Raw genomic sequence first — 19,442 nt, forward strand, 5'->3', positions numbered from 1 at the left:
TTGATTTTCTTGATCGTTGCTTTCAATCCTTGTAAATATTCTGACTGGTCATCTGCATTCGGTACCCCTGAGTGGTCAGCGAACTCTCCGGGCAGACGTATTGTTTCTCTGCAGACCAACTCTGCCGGGGAGGCATCTGTAGGGAAGCAGCCTACTCACGCTGTAGTAAATTCACATCAGTCTTTCCATTGTGTCCCAGCCAGTTCGCTGTAACTAGCTCTGACGTCATAAATGTTGCGCAATACATTAAAAATCAAGCAAATAACCTAAAACATTTCTAGCATGTCAGGAGTAATACTAAATTAATGTGTGTTGAATATCAGTTCGATAACTTTAGCCATTTTCGAAATTTGGACATTTTTCTGTAAAAATCATTGGCGCAACAGAAAAGAGCTAGAGAGTTAAAAATTTATAATTAGATTCATTTTTCATAAATATTTAATAGAAACAGTCTTCTGGATTTCACAAATTAAGATTTTAGTGGAAATTCATGATTTTCTGGTTTTCGTTTTAAAACTTAAGGAAGCAAGATAGATTAAGTAGGCTAATAAATAAGGCTAGGATGTTTATATTTAAGTAGAATGGAGATCCGCTATCACCATAAGGATGTGAGAAGTTTCATTTGAATACCTATAAAACTATAGCGATAGCATATCTCCAAAGGACCAGTTCAGAGCTCGTCTACTGCGTGCAGTGTAATTAAATTAATTGTCTCGCCCAAAATATTTAACTTAGCCATGTAAAACTTTTATCATGATTACTTACCTGTGTGCTGAATGCACATTTAAATTAAGAGCTTCATCGGCCATCAGCAAAAGAAGCTATGATTTATTCAATAACTTAAAGTGGTGCATTACTAGCCCAGCGGCTAGTCGGGAGAGACGATTTGATCAGGCGTTCCCTTAGCCGTCCGCACCGCGGCTTTATATATAAGAACGCTGCGCGAGGAGGAAAGGCCCCAGTTCTCTCCAGACGCTGAATAGCATGTCATCTGTGTCGGGAGTCGCGTCGCGTCGCGTCAGTATCATTGCTACAAACAGCCTCGGATGCCGTATTAAGTTATTCGGAATACGCATAACCATGAAATCATTTTCGAGTGAAGTGTTAATTCTGGGTTGACTTTAATTATCGATCTTCAGTTTATGTATTATCGTATTTTCACGTGCCGCCGCGGGACAAACATTCTACCATTATTTAGCGTGGCGTTTGATGAACCTAATCATCAAATTATGGCGAGCATTCATTTTAACATTTAATTTGGACATTTATAGTTGCATCAGCGCATTAGACTCTGAACTGCTCTGTTAGTTAGATTGTGTGGATTCTTTTGTTTTCATCTGTGACTTTCAGAATACAGAACGTTTTTTTTCACGACCGTTTTTTTTTTTTTTTTTATAAATCCCAGACAATCTCCTAATTCATCAGAGCTATAAGCTGTAACTATAAGTGTATTCTCAGATGAAGTGGGCACTAGGAATTCTAATTACAGGCTTCACGTTTTGCTACTCACTTTCTGGTTGCCAATATTGTAGTTAGAGAGCCAGTGTTGAGAACGGCGAAAGACAGCATAAATAACATTATAAATAATAGGAACATCTTTAACAACAATATTTCCAACCGCCGCCCCACATATGGTGCATCGGCCGGGAAATGCAGTTTTTCAACATTCAAACTTTTATATAACAACTAATTCTATCCGCCGCCCCACATATGGTGCATCGGCCGGGAAATAAACTGAGTAAAAGTGAAAGTGATTTTTAACTATTCAGATTCGCGAGTGAAATGCGACACGCAACTGAGTAATAGAACAGTGAAAGTGTTACGTGTGTATGTGGACGACGAAATTGGATTAACGACGCATCTGAATTGACGGAGCTGGCACTGAGTCTAGCGGCACTGCTGGCATCGCGAGAAGCCAGTTTCGCCTCACCGCAGTCATCCGCCAGAGCAGCCGGAGCCGCGCCTGCAGTTGCGGGCCACGCAAACACACAACAGCCGTCGGAGTGCCGTCTGCAATTCAGCGAGCTGCGTCGCATCAGTAATCCTGGTACACCACGCCGGCAACGCCATACGTCGTGCAGAAGGAACTAAGTTAAGTGAAAAGCTGTTAAAAATTTTACTAACCTGCACTAAAAGACTGTCGGCGATGGAACCGCCAAAAGAAACTGAGATTAAACTTAAATCAGAACCTATGTCTGTTGAGGGAACTGTAAATCCAGACAATGGTTCAAGTGTAAATATGCATGAAAATAGTAATGTTGAGGTGAAATATGAAGTATTGTCTCCTGGCAGTAGTGTGAAAAGGGGCAATGATTCAATAATAGAGACCCCTGTAGTAAAGCAGACAGCAGAAATTGTTAATTTATTGGATGATAGTTTATCTGATGAGTTAAAACCGAAACAGTCATCAGAGATGGTAGAGTTTAAACAGAAGAAGTTAGGTATGACTGATCAATCAGAAGTTTCATTTAGTTTTGATGATTCTTGTGTTGGAGCTAGTTTTTCGTCACCTGAGTGTGATAAAAAGCCAGCTAGTGAGCAACCCAAAGATACTGGGGCTATTGATTTAAATGTTATATTACAAGCAATAGCTACCAGTAATGCTGAATTAAAGTCTGAAATAACTGAGGTCAAAAGCAGTAATGCAAAAATGTCAGCCAGTAATGCTAGAATGACAGCTGAATTAAAATCTGATATAATTGAGGTAAATAACAGAATTGTGGCCAGCCAAACTAATTTGAATAAACGATTGGAGGAAATGGACAATACCTTCAAGGCTGGTTGCAATAAGTTGAAAGAGGATCTGGACAGTTTGAATTATAAAATTGATTACAATCATGAGGATATTAAGAAAAAGGTTGCTCAACAACTTTCTGAAATGTATAAAACAGTAAAATCCGAAGTTGCTGAGGTTCGCAGAGACTTCCAAATGGAAGATGCGAAGCTGGAGCACAAGTTAACAGAAAAGATCGAGGCAGAATCTGAACTGTGCTCAGATAGGTTTAAAGATGTTAATATAAAAGTAAACATATGTCAAGCAGAAGTACACACAATCAAAACTGATACTACTCATATTGTGCAAAGAGTAGATAATGTTGAAATGAGAGTAGAAAATATCAGTACTAACATTGCTAACATTGAAAGTAAAGTAGCTTCAGTAACTTCTGGTAATGGTAGTATACAACAAGTTGTAGCTGCAAATGCCGCTTTTATCGGGTGTCGGCAGTTCTTGCGGTTCGATCCAGATAAAAATATCCACCCACTAGATTTCTGGAACGATTTTGAAGATGTGATTCCACCAACTTGGTCTGAACGAGAGAAAATCTCATTTATTAGAAGCCATTTAGCAGGTGACGCCATGCGTTGGTCAGCTGATGTTATGTTGAAGTGTAAAACATTAGCGGAGTTTAAAACAGCTTTCATTAATGAGTATTGGTTTAGTAATAAGCAAAATGAAGTGTTGAGAGAATTTTGGAGTGGAAAACGCTTCAATGCAGGCAAGGAATCTATTAAAGAGTTTGCTAGGTCATGGATCTCATGTTTGTCACATTTGGGCGAAAAGCTAAAACCGGAAATGATTATACTAGGTCTTGAAGCCAAACTGCCATGGTATTGGCAAACTAGAATTATATCTGCCCCTAGAGACAATCTGGATCGTTTCATTGAGTATTTGGAACGTGTAGAACGTGTTGCTGCCAATGAGGAGCAAGCACGTAATAACAGAAATGCTAATAACACTAGTAGTAATTTTAAGAACGAGCAGAATGGCAATGTAAACATCAGAACAGTAGGTGTTCGTCATCCTAAGAGAGGTAGGAATTGGAGAAATAATTATCAGAACCAACAATGGCATCCAAGTGATAATAATTTTGTTCCAAACAAAATTATGCATGTAAACAACAGTACAGAAAGTAATGCTGTGCCAGTTAACTATAATGAAAATAAAGGAAACAGTAGTAGGCCGAGGCAGGAAAACTAGTTCCCGTCTATGAGGACACTGGCACTCACCAGGCGGTTACTTTTCCTAAGCCAGTAGTTACGGGAATTGGTAAGACAGATCAGAATACTCAGACTGAACATGTGAATGAAGAGTCGGTAGCATCTAAGAATACAGCAGAAATATTAGATCACTCTCAGTATTTGATAGATACCGTGTTAGAGACACTTTCTAAGTGGGAAGAGAAAGAGAAGGCGCAGCAGTGTAACGATAGGGAGGAGCTACAAAATACTGAATTGTCAGGTGAAGAAGCAGAAGAAATTCATGCTTATATTTACGATGAGGATGATGTGCTCTTATCTAAAGTGCCTGTGCAGGATGTTGATAACGTACTAATAGATTTAGGACAGGAGACAAGTGGGAATGTAGAGGGTAGCCTGTTGGGGGTCGATGAACTCAGTAGCTGTGACCAGTTGTCACTTGAGAAGGAACCCGACAATAATAATGAAAGTGGTTTAGCTGTAACTAGTGTTATGCCCGGTCTGGAGACGCAGAATCGCTCAGACTACAGTAATTTGGGTCATGCTCAGCAAACTAAATGTAATGAAGTCATGCGGTGTTTCGATTTGAAATCAATAGACCGACTGGAAAAGGCAGCTGAAAATGTAATTCAGGAAACCCCTACACACTGTGACCTAAATGTAATGAAAACAGATGTCGATCACTTTAGTTGGAGACAAATCCAAAAGGAGCTATTGGATGAGTTTGAGGAACCACCTGTACAACCTAGTATAAGCCACCCTATAATAATAGTGAATATGTTAGGTATCAATGTACGTTGTCTCTTAGACAGTGGAAGTGAAGTGAGTGCGATATCTCAGTCCTTTTTTGATGCATTACCTGGTAAAGAAAAGCTTACAGTAATGAGGGTATCAGGACTAAGAATAATTGGTGCTACTGGCAAGGTGTCAAAAACGGTAAAGCAAGAAGCTTTGCTGCCCTTTAACGTTTAATGGTAATTTAATTGATCATCCATGTTTAATTGTAAACAATCTCAGTATTGAGGTTTTAATTGGCATAGATTTCTTGTCGAAATATCAGAGTGTTGTTGACTTTGGAAGAAGCCAGTTAAAAATGGTCTTGCCGATAACCGGAGTAATTATGGTACCTTTTATTGATAAACATGTAGTAACTAATGATGACAATTGGGAGCTTCCTATACGAATTCTGAAAAATAGGAGATATTGGGACGAAAGTGTTAATCTTAGTACAAGTGAGCTAAACACAGAAGAAGAAGAAGCAATTATTTTAGACAAAATAGAAGCTAAATTGCAGGAAATCGATAAAATTTCAGCTAATCAGAAGGAAGAACTGAGACAGCTTCTAAAAAGGCATCATAAAGTATTTTCAGATCGACGTGGCGTGGTCAAAGGTTATGAAGGAATGCTGTACGGAGGAGGTTGTTCTGTAACCTCTACACAGTGTGGCAGCTGTGCAGTCCCAGCTGTGTGAGATCTTCTTTCCTCTTCAGGTCTCACTCATTCTTCATCTTTCCTATCTACAAAAATTTCGGCTCTTACTCTGAAACACATTAAAATTTCTGAAACCAATGAATGCTGTAGGGAGGAGGTTGTTCTAAAACCTCTACACAGTGTGGCAGCTGTGCAGTCCCAGCTGTGTGAGATCTTCTTTCCCATTTCAGGTCTCACTCATTCTTCATCTTTCCTATCCACCTAAGTTTCGACTAGTTCTTTGCAATATGAAAATTTTCCGTCATGGCTATCGAGCCATGAGTTCTGGAACCATTCTATCCACCGATTAGTGAAGAAAAATACCTAATGTGACAAACATAACAGTGACGTAAACAACAGAGAAGTATGATGTGATTAAGATAAAATGTATTTGAGTAACAATTATGTATAGAACCCTGGTAATATAGTAAGTACAAAGTGTTGTTTTATTGGAAATGGTCCACCAACAGTAATTTAAAAAGATATATGAATTCGTGTACAAGCAGGATCTGAAGTGGTAGTGAAACCTATTGTATGCTGTAGAGCTAATTAATTAATAGTAAAAGAGATTGCTCAGTGTTAAGAAAAATATGCAGATAAGTTGTAAAAATGAACTCACCTTGTGTAGCAAGGAATGGCAGTGTAATAGAATTGAACAGTGTTTGTGGTTGAGACGTGAAGGACACGTCCCTGAAGTATTTATAAGGTTGGAGCTGGCCATTATTTTGGTGTAGTGTGTGACAGGACACGCCTACATGTATTGAGGTTATGAGTTGGAGGCGTGAATGCGACCATAGGTACCCTTATGTTAGATGAGACAGAGCAGCTCATGGTGTCCTATAGGTTTAAGGAATTTAGCATTACGCTCGTCCATAATTACTTGATGCACTTTATTGGTAGGTCGAGAGAGACTACCTGTGGTTTCAGCGTCCGATCGAGTGGAAATGGATTGCCACGTGAGCAAACTGATCAGCTGCAATACAGTATAGATATGAAATAAATGTGCTATCCTGTGCTTTAAATTTTAATGGAGTGAGTATTACTTAAGTTCATACACTAGCAAAGTAAGTAAATACATAATGGCAGACGTAAAACATTATTTATAGCTCAGCATAAATACACTTCAATGAAGTAAGTACCTAATTACAGATGTGGAACTGACACAGCAGCAGAGGACCAATAAGTGGATTTAGTAGTCAACTAAACGTAGTGTGTTTTGAACACTCGGAACTGTACTATTACCAAAAGTTACTCACATGTACAAAGAAGCTGAGAATACAACTACTAATCAAATATACTCATACTATCTCTAAGAATAAGGTAATCAAAGATGAATCAGCTAAGTGAATAAAATACAAATGTATCAAGAATGTACCGAGCATTGGTTCAGTGTTCCGGCCCAGAAATAATAAATTCAGATTAAATAGGAGTTATGATTGTATGCCTTGAGCATAAATTTTCTCTAGTACATGACTAACGGCATTCTGAGCCATTTGCTTATCGATTATGACAATTATGTAACCAAGAGAGTAAAAATTGAACAAGTTCTGTTAACTTTGTTCCAGCAAAATATTGAAGGATAAAATGTATATATCCCCATTTCATTGTGACCCACCCTTAGATATTAAGTGAACAGAGTCTGAGGCACTCTTTTTGTTTGTTCTACAGGACAAACCAGATAATGGCAACCTGGTAGCTGTGTGAAAGCGTGGAGTGACTTGGACACAACTCACAGTGACCCCTCCCCTTTCCACATGTAATTTAGAGTGAATGTGAAGGACGCACATCATAGCAACTTCCCCTCCTCTACCCTTGTGAATGGAAGTGTAGGACGCCAGCCAAAGCGGCTACAACCACGTGTGTAAAAATGATTTGTGAAATTTTCTTTCAGGTTTAGAAAAGACTGCTAAGAGATAATCATCTGTTTATGTACCATGTTATTTTCTTTGAATTTGTGTATGTAAAAATGTATTTAATGGATTTAAGGTTTTCATAATTTTACATATTTTATGTGTTTGTTTATCTAAGGCAATATGTATGCCAAAGTGTTTCATGGACTTTGCTTAAAAATTTGAGTAATAATGTTGCTTAAGAGGCAGTGAACATGCCCGCAATTTAAATAATTAAAGTAGGTAATCAGTTCTCTTTTAATATTTATATATGTTTACAATTCAATTTTAATTTTTCATAGGGAGTTAAACTGTACTCTTGCTTCCCTTTTTGTAATTAAATTTTTTTTTCATTCATTAACATTCAAAAACAAAAAATTTAAGTAGAGGGTGATGTAGGGAAGCAGCCTACTCACACTGTAGTAAATTCACATCAGTCTTTCCATTGTGTGCCAGCCAGTCCGCTGTAACTAGCTCTGACGTCATAAATGTTGCGCAATACATTAAAAATCAAGCAAATAACATAAAACATTTCTAGCATGTCAGGGGTAATACTAAATTAATGTGTGTTGAATATCAGTTCGATAACTTTAGCCATTTTCGAAATTTGGACGTTTTTCTGTAAAAATCATTGGCGCAACAGAAAAGAGCTAGAGAGTTAAAAATTTATAATTAGATTCATTTTTCATAAATATTTAATAGAAACAGTCTTCTGGATTTCACAAATTAAGATTTTAGTGGAAATTCATGATTTTCTGGTTTTCGTTTTAAAACTTAAGGAAGCAAGATAGATTAAGTAGGCTAATAAATAAGGCTAGGATGTTTATATTTAAGTAGAATGGAGATCCGCTATCACCATAAGGATGTGAGAAGTTTCATTTGAATACCCATAAAACTATAGCGATAGCATATCTCCAAAGGGCCAGTTCAGAGCTCGTCTACTGTGTGCAGTGTAATTAAATTAATTGTCTCGCCCAAAATATTTAACTTAGCCATGTAAAACTTTTATCATGATTACTTACCTGTGTGCTGAATGCACATTTAAATTAAGAGCTTCATCGGCCATCAGCAAAAGAAGCTATGATTTATTCAATAACTTAAAGTGGTGCATTACTAGCCCAGCGGCTAGTCGGGAGAGACGATTTGATCAGGCGTTCCCTTAGCCGTCCGCACCGCGGCTTTATATATAAGAACGCTGCGCGAGGAGGAAAGGCCCCAGTTCTCTCCAGACGCTGAATAGCACGTCATCTGTGTCGGGAGTCGCGTCGCGTCGCGTTGGTATCATTGCTACAAACAGCCTTGGATGCCGTATTAAGTTACTCGGAATACGCGTAACCATGAAATCATTTTCGAGTGAAGTGTTAATTCTGGGTTGACTTTAATTATCGATCTTCAGTTTGCGTATTATCGTATTTTCACGTGCCGCTGCGGGACAAACATTCTACCATTATTTAGCGTGGCGTTTGATGAACCTAATCATCAAATTATGGCGAGCATTCATTTTAACATTTAATTTGGACATTTATAGTTGCATCAGCGCATTAGACTCTGAACTGCTCTGTTAGTTAGATTGTGTGGATTCTTTTGTTTTCATCTGTGACTTTCAGAATACAGAACGTTTTTTTTCACGACCTTTTTTTTTTTTTTTTTTTTTTTTTTTTATAAATCCCAGACAATCTCCTAATTCATCAGAGCTATAAGCTGTAACTATAAGTGTATTCTCAGATGAAGTGGGCACTAGGAATTCTAATTACAGGCTTCACGTTTTGCTAATCACTTTCTGGTTGCCAGTATTGTAGTTAGAGAGCCAGTGTTGAGAACGGCAAAAGACAGCATAAATAACATTATAAATAATAGGAACATCTTTAACAACAATATTTCCAACCGCTGCCCCACATATGGTGCATCGGCCGGGAAATGCAGTGTTTCAACATTCAAACTTTTATATAACAACTAATTCTATCCGCCGCCCCACACGTCCATATCAGGTTTAAAGATCGTCCTACGACCTAACAGTACAATGGGTAATGCTTCCACCCATTTAGTACCGTGGCACATGAGGGCTGCTTTTAAGGTACAGTGCCATCTTTCTACCAACCCGTTGCTTGCCGGATGGTAGGCAGTGGTGCGGTGATGGCAGTATCCGCAGAATCTTGCTAACTGAGCGAATAGTTCTGATTCGAACTGTCATCCGCTATCAATTGTTATATGGAGTGGGCAGCCGAACCTCGATATCCAAGTTGACATGAATACCGTTGCCAGAGTTTCCGCCGAGATGTTATCGGTAGGTATTGCTTCCGGCCAGCGTGTATACCTGTCAATGATTGTTAGCAGGTAGTGATTGCCATCTGATGGTGGAAGAGGTCCTATGACGTCCAAATGAATGTGCGAGAAGTGTGCCTTGACATCCGGGAATTGTCCGATTGGAGGGCACACGTGTCTGATCACTTTGCATAGTTGACAGCGTGGGCAAGATCTAGTCCAGTTACGGCAATCGCGGTCTATTCCTGGCCATACAAATCTTTTGGACACCGGTCTGGTAGCAGCTTGAACACCGGGGTGACGTAGGCTGTGGAGACAATCAAACGCTCTTCTGCGATGTGTGATTGGAATGTAAGGGTGTGATCGACCAGGTTGTACATCACAATGTAGTCGTACGTCTTCCCCGTGCATATCAACTAGCTGCAACTTCAACGCCGTGTTGTCGTCACTCAACAGGGCATTTAGCTGATCATCTTCCTGCTGGGCTTGCGCTAGTTCTGCCATAGTTACAGGCTGTGTTATACTGGATACTCGGTACAAACAATCAGCTACCACGTTAGTTAAACCTGAGATGTGGCGTAAGTCTGTGGTGAATTGGCTTATGAACTCCAATTGAGAATACTGCCTTGGAGAGCATTTGTCACTGTTCTTGTTGAATGTGTAAGTCAAGGGCTTATGATCGATAAAAATTGCGAAATCACCAGCTTCGACTTGTGGTCTGAAGTGTTTGATCGCTAAATATATAGCCAAAAGTTCTGTATCATAAGCACTCCAGCATTGTTGTGCTGGTGACAACTTGTGTGAATAGTATGCCAGAGGTTGCCATGCGCCATCTACCAATTGTTGCAGGGCTGCACCAACACCAAACTGGCTAGCATCCACCACCAGTGCCAAAGTGCTTCTAGTTTAGAGTGTGCCAGCAGTGCGGCCTGAGCCAGGCTCTGACATGTCACTTTGAATGCTGCATCAGATTCCTCATTCCATTGTATGGTTGCATTGCTGCAAATCTTTGAGCCGGCTAATAACGCGTTTAACGGTGCCTGCTGTTCAGCTGTCCGTGGTAGATGCCTTCTGTAAAAATTTAATATGCCTAGGTATCTTCTTAATTCTTTGACCGTAGTAGGCTTGGGCATGTGTAGAATACCCTCAACTTATCCGGGTAAGGGTGCTGAACCTGTTACGGATATGCGATGACCTAGAAATTCCACTTCAGGTTGGCCAAACAGGCATTTCGCTGTATTTAACACTATTCCAAACTTCTCTAAGCGTTGGAGTACTTCTTTTAAATGCTGCTTGTGTTGTTCATCGTTTGCAGAATATATGAGAACATCATCCAGGAAGGCAAAACAGAAGGGGAATCCTCGTAATACAGAATCCAGAAAACGTTGCCATGTCTGTGCGGCATTTCGCAGACCAAATGTCATGAAATTACTTTCAAACAATCCAAAGCGTCTTATTATGCCGGTCTTTGGTACGTCTTCTGGCGCTACAGGAATTTGTGTATAGACCTTTGCGCAATCTAGCACACTAAAGACTGTGGCGCCGTGCAGCGCGTGATTGTAGTCCCTTAACAAAGGTACAGGATAACGATCCGGAATATTTCTGGTATTCAGTGCTCTGTAGTCGCCACACAGACGCCAGGATCCACCTTTTTTTGGTACGAGGTGTAATGCCAACGTCCATGGACTGGATGACGGGTGTATAATTCCCTCTTTAAGCATTAGCTCGAATTCCGCTTTAGCTATAGTGAGGTGTTCCAGTGCTAGTCTCCTAGGTCAACATGACACAGGCAGGCTGTCCGCGGTTTTTATGTAGTGTACTGTATCATGCAACACTTTCTGTGGTGCTCCTGGCAGTTTCTTTAATTCAGGAAAATCCGCTAGGATTGCGCAGTACTCTGCGTCTGCCATTTGAATTAACTTAATACTGGTACAATCTGTGTCACAATAATAACAAGCCGTTGATAGGTTGGTGAGACTGTCTATCAGGTGAACATTCGCCAAGTCTGGCAAAAGTCTGAAGTGTGATAAGAAATCAGCTCCTAGTATTGCTTCTGTGATGTCTGCTACCGTGAAATTCCATTTAAAATCTCTACGGAGTCCCAAGTTCAGATTCTCTTGTTGTAATCCGTATGTTGAAATCTGCGAATTGTTGGTGGTAGGCAAGTTAAATGCAGTGCGTGGCCAGCAACAATGCAAGGACTGTCTTGGTAGTATACTGAGGTCTGAACTGGTGTCGATTAAAAATTTCCTGCCTGATGCACGATCTGTTATAAAAAGGCGTCGAGATGCAGTAAGGTAGGAGGTAGAGTCTACTGCCATTTTCCACTCCGATTTGGAGAAAGAGCATGGGCTAATGCATTTATGTGCTTGCTCTCCATACCGACTATGATACCAACAAATGGTCTGTCAGTTCTCGGTTGTAGATTGCGATGCAGAACGACTTCCATGACGTCATCGGCTACGGCTTCTCTGATTGACAATGATGCCATTTGACATTAGTTTCGAGAGCTGTGTGCATAGGAGATTGGCCTTGGCAGTCAGTGCATCGTAATCTGCCCGAGACACCGTAGTAGATGCAGCTTCTACGTTGACAGGTATGTCTACAACACTGACCTGTGTGTTCGGCATGATCGCTTCCAGTATGCAGTCGCCGAGTTCTGCCACCGCGTCCAGTGACGTCTCGTGCTGCGTGGCAATGACTGCTTTTACCTGTGGTGGCAGGTGGGAACTCCACAGGGTATGCAGAAGGCTGTCTGGAATCGTGCCGGGGTCCACCTTGCTGCGGAGATGGTGCAGGAACTGCGAAGGTTTCCGGTCACTGATTTCTTCTTGCATCAATAGTTGCCGGATTCCATCTTTTTGAGAAATGGCTAAGCGTTGTATCAGTTCAGTCTTTAACCGTTCATATGCATTCTCTGTCGGAGGAGCTGTTATGATATCCTGAACTTCAGTTTCATAACGATGATCGAGCTGGCTTACTACGAGGGAAAACTTAGTTGTTTCTGCAGTTATTCCCGTGTACGTGAAACTCGCTTCCACCTGTGCGAACCACAGCATTGGGTTGTGTGGCCAAAAGGGTGGTAAGCAAACCGCTAGTCTTGATACTGCTGGCGTGTCCATATCCATATCTGCTGTTTGTTTTGCAGTCGGGGTCACCAATGTTGCGAAAGTAGGTGTGTACCCACGCAAACACAGTTAGAAATTGGAAACTAATGGAGTCTGAACTCAAGTTTCTTTTTTATTTCTCTCACATATAACAGGTTGTCAGGTAAGAGAATACATAAAAGAGAATCAACAACAAAGAGTAAAAAGGTAGGTATGAGAATCACAGTCAACAGCTCTCTTCTCTGTGACTCCTGTACAAACTGTGAAGAATGATATCTGTGGTTGGCGCAAATTTTATGCATCGGCTGCGGTCAACATGTTCGGTAGTCGCCACAAGCCCCTCTACAAAAAAGGTGATCCCACAGATGTTTCCAACTATCTTCCTATCTCTCTTGTAACAGTATTTTCTAAAGTTTGTTTTCAATCACCTTAAAAAATTTGCACTAATTAGTAAACAACAATTTGGTTTCAGATCAGGTATATCAACAACCAAAGCAATTTACACACTTACAAATGACATTTTAAAATGCCTTGACAAGAACACATTACCCGTTGACATATTCTGTGACCTGATAAGGCTTTCAACTGTGTTGATTACAGAATACTTTTAGAAAAAGCAGCCCAATATGGAATCCATGGACAAATGGGCAATTGGCTCAGATCATATTTAGAAGACAGACAACAAAAAATAGTATTAGGTGTTTACAATCTACAAGTAGGAGAGGTAGAGTCTGACTGGAGATGACACAAGTATAGTGAAAGTCAGCAAAACTTACACTGGCATAGAGTTAAATGCCAACCAAGCACTTGCAAATGCTCTGAACTGATTCACAGCAAATTCTCTAGCAATAAACCTCAGTAAAACAAATTACATGCAGTTCCAATCCAGTTACACAAGCCCTGAAGAGATTAACATTGCACATGAGAGCCAACAGTTACAGAGCGTTCGGTGCACAAAGTTCCTAGGCATTCACATAGATAACTGGCTCAACTGGCAATTCCACATACTGAAAACCCTCTAAAAAGCTTAGTTCAGCAACATTTGCCATACGAAAAATCTCCAAGATTGGAGACATCAATGTATCAAAGTCTGCATATTTTGGCTACTTTCATTCAGTGATGTGCTATGGAATAATCTTTTGGTGCAACTCACCACTATCAAAAAAAATTTTGTAAGCCAGAAAAAGTAGTCCGAATTATATGTAGTGTTCCTCCAAGAACCTCATGCCGCAATCTTTTTAAACAGTTAGGTATATTAACCACTACCTCACAATATATTCTCTCACTCACGGCTTTCACACTTCTCAATTCCTCTGAATATGAAACAAATGAGGCTTACCATCATTATGAGACAAGACGGAAAGGTGATATGCTCTGTGAACGGAAAAATCTGATTCTGGTACAAAAAGGGGAAAGTATGCCAGTACAAAATTCTTTAACGCATTCCTGAGTAATATAAAGTGTCTAAAAGAAAATAAAACACTTAAAAAAAAAGGTAAAGGAATTCCTACTTGAAAAATTTGAGTAGTAATTCAGATTATTTCCTTTGCAATTGTACCTGTATTGGTTTCTTATCACAACTGTATTTTTGTATTGTATTGTTTATTATCTCTATTATATTATTATATTGTATTGAATCATTCATCTACCATGTGTAATATACCAGTATGTATTGTATCGTATGATATCTATGTTGTATCTGCTTTGACTCATTCCACATCTATGCGTAATCATGCCATACTGGATCCATGGAATATGTATCTCAAATAAAAAAATAAAGTCAATATTTCTTTCCTTCATTTGCAAATGAAACAAGAAAGGGAATGACTAGTAGGGGTACAAGGCACCCTCCAACATGTGCCATATGATGTAGACAGATTTATAATGGGTTACTGTCTGGAGAAAAGAAAAACTGCCATAAATATCCAATTAGCTCCCAATAAGATTTCAAAGTTGTGCAAAGATTGGCATGTTGCTTTAAATGTACAAAATCCAGGAAAAACAGGAAATATTTCTAAGTCTGCGTCTTAGGTAAGTTTTTGCAATTCAAGATCAAGCATAATAGTTAACTTCTGAGAAAAGGTTCCTTGTACACAATAATTTATTCATTAAAAGAAGGAAAAACCTTAAAGGTGGAAGAAGAAGGTAAAATAATGTAGGGAAGAAGGAATTAGCATAGATGAGATGGTTGAGACACATCTAATCCACAATTATAAGAGTTGCTTACATTGTGTAGTAGAAACTGCTGAAGAATAAGGACTAACATTGTATAGTAGAGACTGCTGAAAAATAAGGACTAACATCTGCTCAAACACAATTTATGAAAGATTTTGTACATGTAATTTACAAATGGATTAATAAAATGAATGAAAGCCAGAAAATATTTTTACCTTGTGCTATTTCATCAAATGTGTTCTGATTGACCATTCTTTCCAGTATCTTCACAGCCATTAGCATTCGGCTGTTTACATCCAGTACTTGAACCTCCTTCTTTTTTGTTTCTTCTTTCTTCATAGCTCCAGATGTTGCAGGTTTCTCTTTCTTGTCCTTATCTTTTTCACGCTGTTGTGTTAAGAAATCTTCATGATATGCATCATATATAACCCACTGCGTTACTTGTTCAGAAAACTTTGCACGTGGTGGAGGTATTGTTTGCGTATCCACATCCTAATAATAACAGTAACCAATTACATAGAAATTACTCACTATTAATAGGCAAACAGGGATCAAGAGATAGATGTCCCACATAAATTAAACTTCGTAGTTAAGCAAGTAAAGACTGAGACAATACAACAATTTCTTTTTTTTCTTTTTTTGGTGTTAGTGCCACATCATATTTTTCTCAATATTTGGGAAATGACAACAAACACAATAATTTTGATCATTAATGGTTCAAATGAATGTGATACATCATCAATGCCCACTGTTGCTGGGAGTTACAAAAGCATTTATACATCTCTCTTGGAAATTCTATTTATTTGTGCAGCTTGTACTTTTTAAATGAGAGAGAATGACTTTAGGAGAAAGGTTTAAAAAGGGCACGAAGAAAAAAAGAGGCTTGGGATTTAAAATCTCTGGGATAATAGGAGCATTAGAAATGGAGCACAAGTTCGAAGAAAATATAGGTGGAGAATGAAATCAGCCATGATCTTTTAAAGCATTCATCACAGCAGGGAACTCTATTTCAGGAAAACCACAGAAAGCCTAAACCTGGAAAAATGGAACGGGATTTGAAGCCCATGCCTCCTGACCACAAATGAAGTTCTCTTAAACACTGTGCCACCTCACTTGGGGGTTTCAACTACACCTGAACTAAAATATAGATAAAAGCTATAAACATCAATAATTTTGAAATAGATCTGGAAATTCAGTAGTTATTGAATAATGGTTCCTTCATTATTTGACAGGTTTATGTATAGCATGTTTTAAAAAATTGTAATCATTTGCAATTTTTTCCTCATAATATCACTTTTGTGCGTATTCCAACCATTCATTCAGCAACCAGTTCATTTATTCACAAAATATTACATATCCAATAGTGTCTTTGCGAAAATTTGAAAATTACAGTGTAAACAAGAGATAGGGTATAACATTATATTGAATTTTTTATTATTAGAGGCAAAGAATTATCTCAGTTGAATGAGAATGGTGGAGAATATTGGCGTTGACTGCTTCTAAGAAAACATACTGGCACTTGTATAATATTAACTGATGGATTGGGTTTGAACCTCAGTTCTGCTCAATATTAGCTCTACACCTTTAACACTGTGTGACTTCACTCAATACCACACAGACTAAGTTAAAACCTCTTGGTTTATATAAAGATTCACTGACTAATTACTTTTATTGATGGGAAATGGAACAGTTCCTAGGGGTTTCTCAAAGAGAAACTTTTCTTCAGTTTCTTTTTAAATTTGATTTTGCTGTCTGTCAGACATTTTATATCATGGGGTAGGTGACCAAAAATTTTTGTGGCAGCATTGTGCACCCTTTTAGCCCTAAAGCCAACCTTAATGTGGAGTAATAAGTGTCATTTTTACTTTGACTATTGAAATTAGGTTTATCATTGTTCCTTTTGAACTGCAGTGGCTTGTTAGCAAAAAACTTCATGAAGGAATAAATATATTGTGAAGCTGTAGTCAAAATGCCTAACTCCTAAAACAGATATCTATAAGATAGTATTATTCATCAAGTATGTATTTCTGAATGAAAATATGCCAATTATTAACTTACAGATTTGTTTCGTCCCAAGATTTGCAATGATTCAAAGTGCAAATGTGGCTGAAATTGGTTGTTTTGGGAGTTCCAAAATGTATTTTTTGAGTTTAAACTCCCTTCAATATAGACACCTAAAAATTTTTAAGTTTCTACCTTAGTTATTATTTCTTCACCATATGTTACACTTATCATTTCTGTAGTATCCCTGTCTCCCATCTACATCTGCATGACTACTTGATAATTCACACTTAAGTGCTTGGCCGAAGTTTCATCAAAACACCTTCAGAGTCTACCATTCCACACACAAGCAGTGTGCAGGAAATACAGACACTTAAATCTTTCTGCGCAAGATCTGAGTTCTCTTATTTTATTATATTGGTCATTCCACTCCATACAGGTGGAAGTCAGGAAAATATTTCTTGATAATATAAAATGAACAGCTATTTTTTGAACTTATTCGGAGTCAATTGCCACTATTTGCACCATACAGATGTTATTGTTGTGGTCTTCAGTTCGAAGACTGGTTTGATGCAGCTCTACATGCAAGCCTCTTCATCTTCAAGTAACTACTGCAACCTAAATCCATTTGAATCTGCTTACGGTATTCATCTCTTGGTCTTCCTCTCCGATTTTTCCCCCACACTTCTTTCCATTACTAAATTGGTGACCCCTTGACGTCTCAGAATGTGTTCTGTCAACTGATCCCTTCTTTTGGTCAAGTTGTACCACAGATTTCTTGCCTCCCCAGTTCTATTCAGTACCTCCGGATTAGTTACATGATCTACCCATCTCATCCTCAGTATTCTTCTGTAACACAACATTTCAAAAGCTTCTGTTTTCATCTTATCTAAATTATTTGTAGTCCATGTTTCACTTCCATACATGGATACACTCTAGACAAACACCTTCATAAAAGATTTCCTAACACTTAAGTCTATACTCAATGTTAACTAATTTCTCTTCGTGATTTGCTTTTCTTGCCACTGCCAGTCAACATTTTATAGCTTCTCTGCTTCAACCATGACCAGTTATTTTGCTGTCCAAAATATAAGAAAATTTAACTACTTAATGTGTCTCTTTTTCTAATCTAATACCCTTAGCTTCACCTGTTTTTATTCACATACATTCCATTATTGTTACTTTGGTTTTATTGATATACATCTTATATCCTCCTTTCAAGATGCTGTCCATTCCATTCAACTGCTCTTCCAAGTCCTTTGCTGCCTCCAACAGAATTATAGTGTCATTGGCAAACCTGAACTTTAATTCCTGCTCCAAGTTTTTCTTTGTTTTCCTTTACTGTTAGCTTAGTGTACAGATTTGATAACATCGGGGATAGGCTACAACCCAGTCTCATTCCCTTCTCAATTGCTGCTTCCCTTTTGTGCCCCTCAACTCTGATAACTGTCATCTGGTTTATGTACAAGTTGTTCCCCAAGTCCACAAATGCTATAAATGTAGATTTCCTTTTCTTTGAACTATCTTCTAACATAAATTGTAGTGTCAGTATTGCCTCATGTGTTCTTACAGTTCTCTGGAATCCTGACTGATTTCCTCCAGTCAGCTTCTACCAGTTTTTCCATTCTTCTGTAAAGAATAAGTGTTAGTATTTTGCAACTATGACTTATTAAACTGATAGTTCAGCAATATTTCCACCTGTCAGCACCCGCTTTCTTTGGAATTGTAGTTATCACATTCTTCTTGAAGTCTGATAATATTTTGCCTTTCTCACACATCTTGCACACCAGATAGAAGAGTTCTATCATGGCTTGCTCTCCCAAGGCTATCAGTACTTCAGACACGATGTCGACTAATACTGGAGCTTCGTTTCGACTTTGGTCTTCCCGTGCTCTGTCAAATTTTTCTCGCCAGTATCATATCTCCCATCTCATCTTCATCCATGTCCTCTTCCATTTATATAAAATCATCTCTCTTGTCCACACCCTCTATATATTCCTTCCACCTTTCAGCTTCCCTTCTTTGCTTAGAACTGGTTTTCCATCTGAGTTCTTGACATTCATACAGCAATTTCTCTTTACTCCAAAGGCATCTTCAATTTTGCTGTAGGTAATAGCTATCTTTCTTCCTAGTGAAATGCATTTCTAAATCCTTACATTTGCCCTCAAGTCATTACTGCTCCGCCATTTTGCACTTTCTGTCAGTTTCAATTTTTGGACGTTTGCATTCCCTTCCACTTGCTTCATTTGCTGCATTTTCAAATTTTCTTCTTTCATCAATTAAATTTAATATCCCCTGTATTATTCAAGGGTTTCTACTAGGCCTTGTCTTCTTAACTGTTTGATCTTATGCTGCTTTCACTGTTTCATCTCTTAAAGCTACCTATTCATCTTTTACTGTATTCCTTTCCCCTGTTATCGAGCGAGATGGTACAGTGGTTAGCACACTGGACTCACATTCAGGAGGATGATGGTTCAAACCTGCTCGGCCATCCTGATTTAGATTTTACGTGATTTCTCTAAATCGCTTCAGGCAAATGACGATATGGTTCCTTTGAAAG

General features: G+C 38.7%; 1 protein-coding gene across 1 annotated transcript in view; it reads right to left on the bottom strand.

Annotated features, from left to right (window-relative positions):
* The window catches only part of LOC126263309 (dynein intermediate chain 2, ciliary), a 196,700-nt gene that overhangs the window by 146,674 nt on the left and 30,584 nt on the right, over positions 1–19,442 (bottom strand). Inside the window, exon 3 of the mRNA XM_049960398.1 lies at positions 15,097–15,373. Coding sequence (XP_049816355.1) covers positions 15,097–15,373 — 277 coding nt within the window. The remainder of the gene's footprint in view (positions 1–15,096; positions 15,374–19,442) is intronic.

The sequence above is a fragment of the Schistocerca nitens genome, chromosome 6 (assembly GCF_023898315.1).
Source record: "Schistocerca nitens isolate TAMUIC-IGC-003100 chromosome 6, iqSchNite1.1, whole genome shotgun sequence".
Classification (NCBI taxonomy): Eukaryota; Metazoa; Arthropoda; class Insecta; order Orthoptera; family Acrididae; genus Schistocerca; species Schistocerca nitens.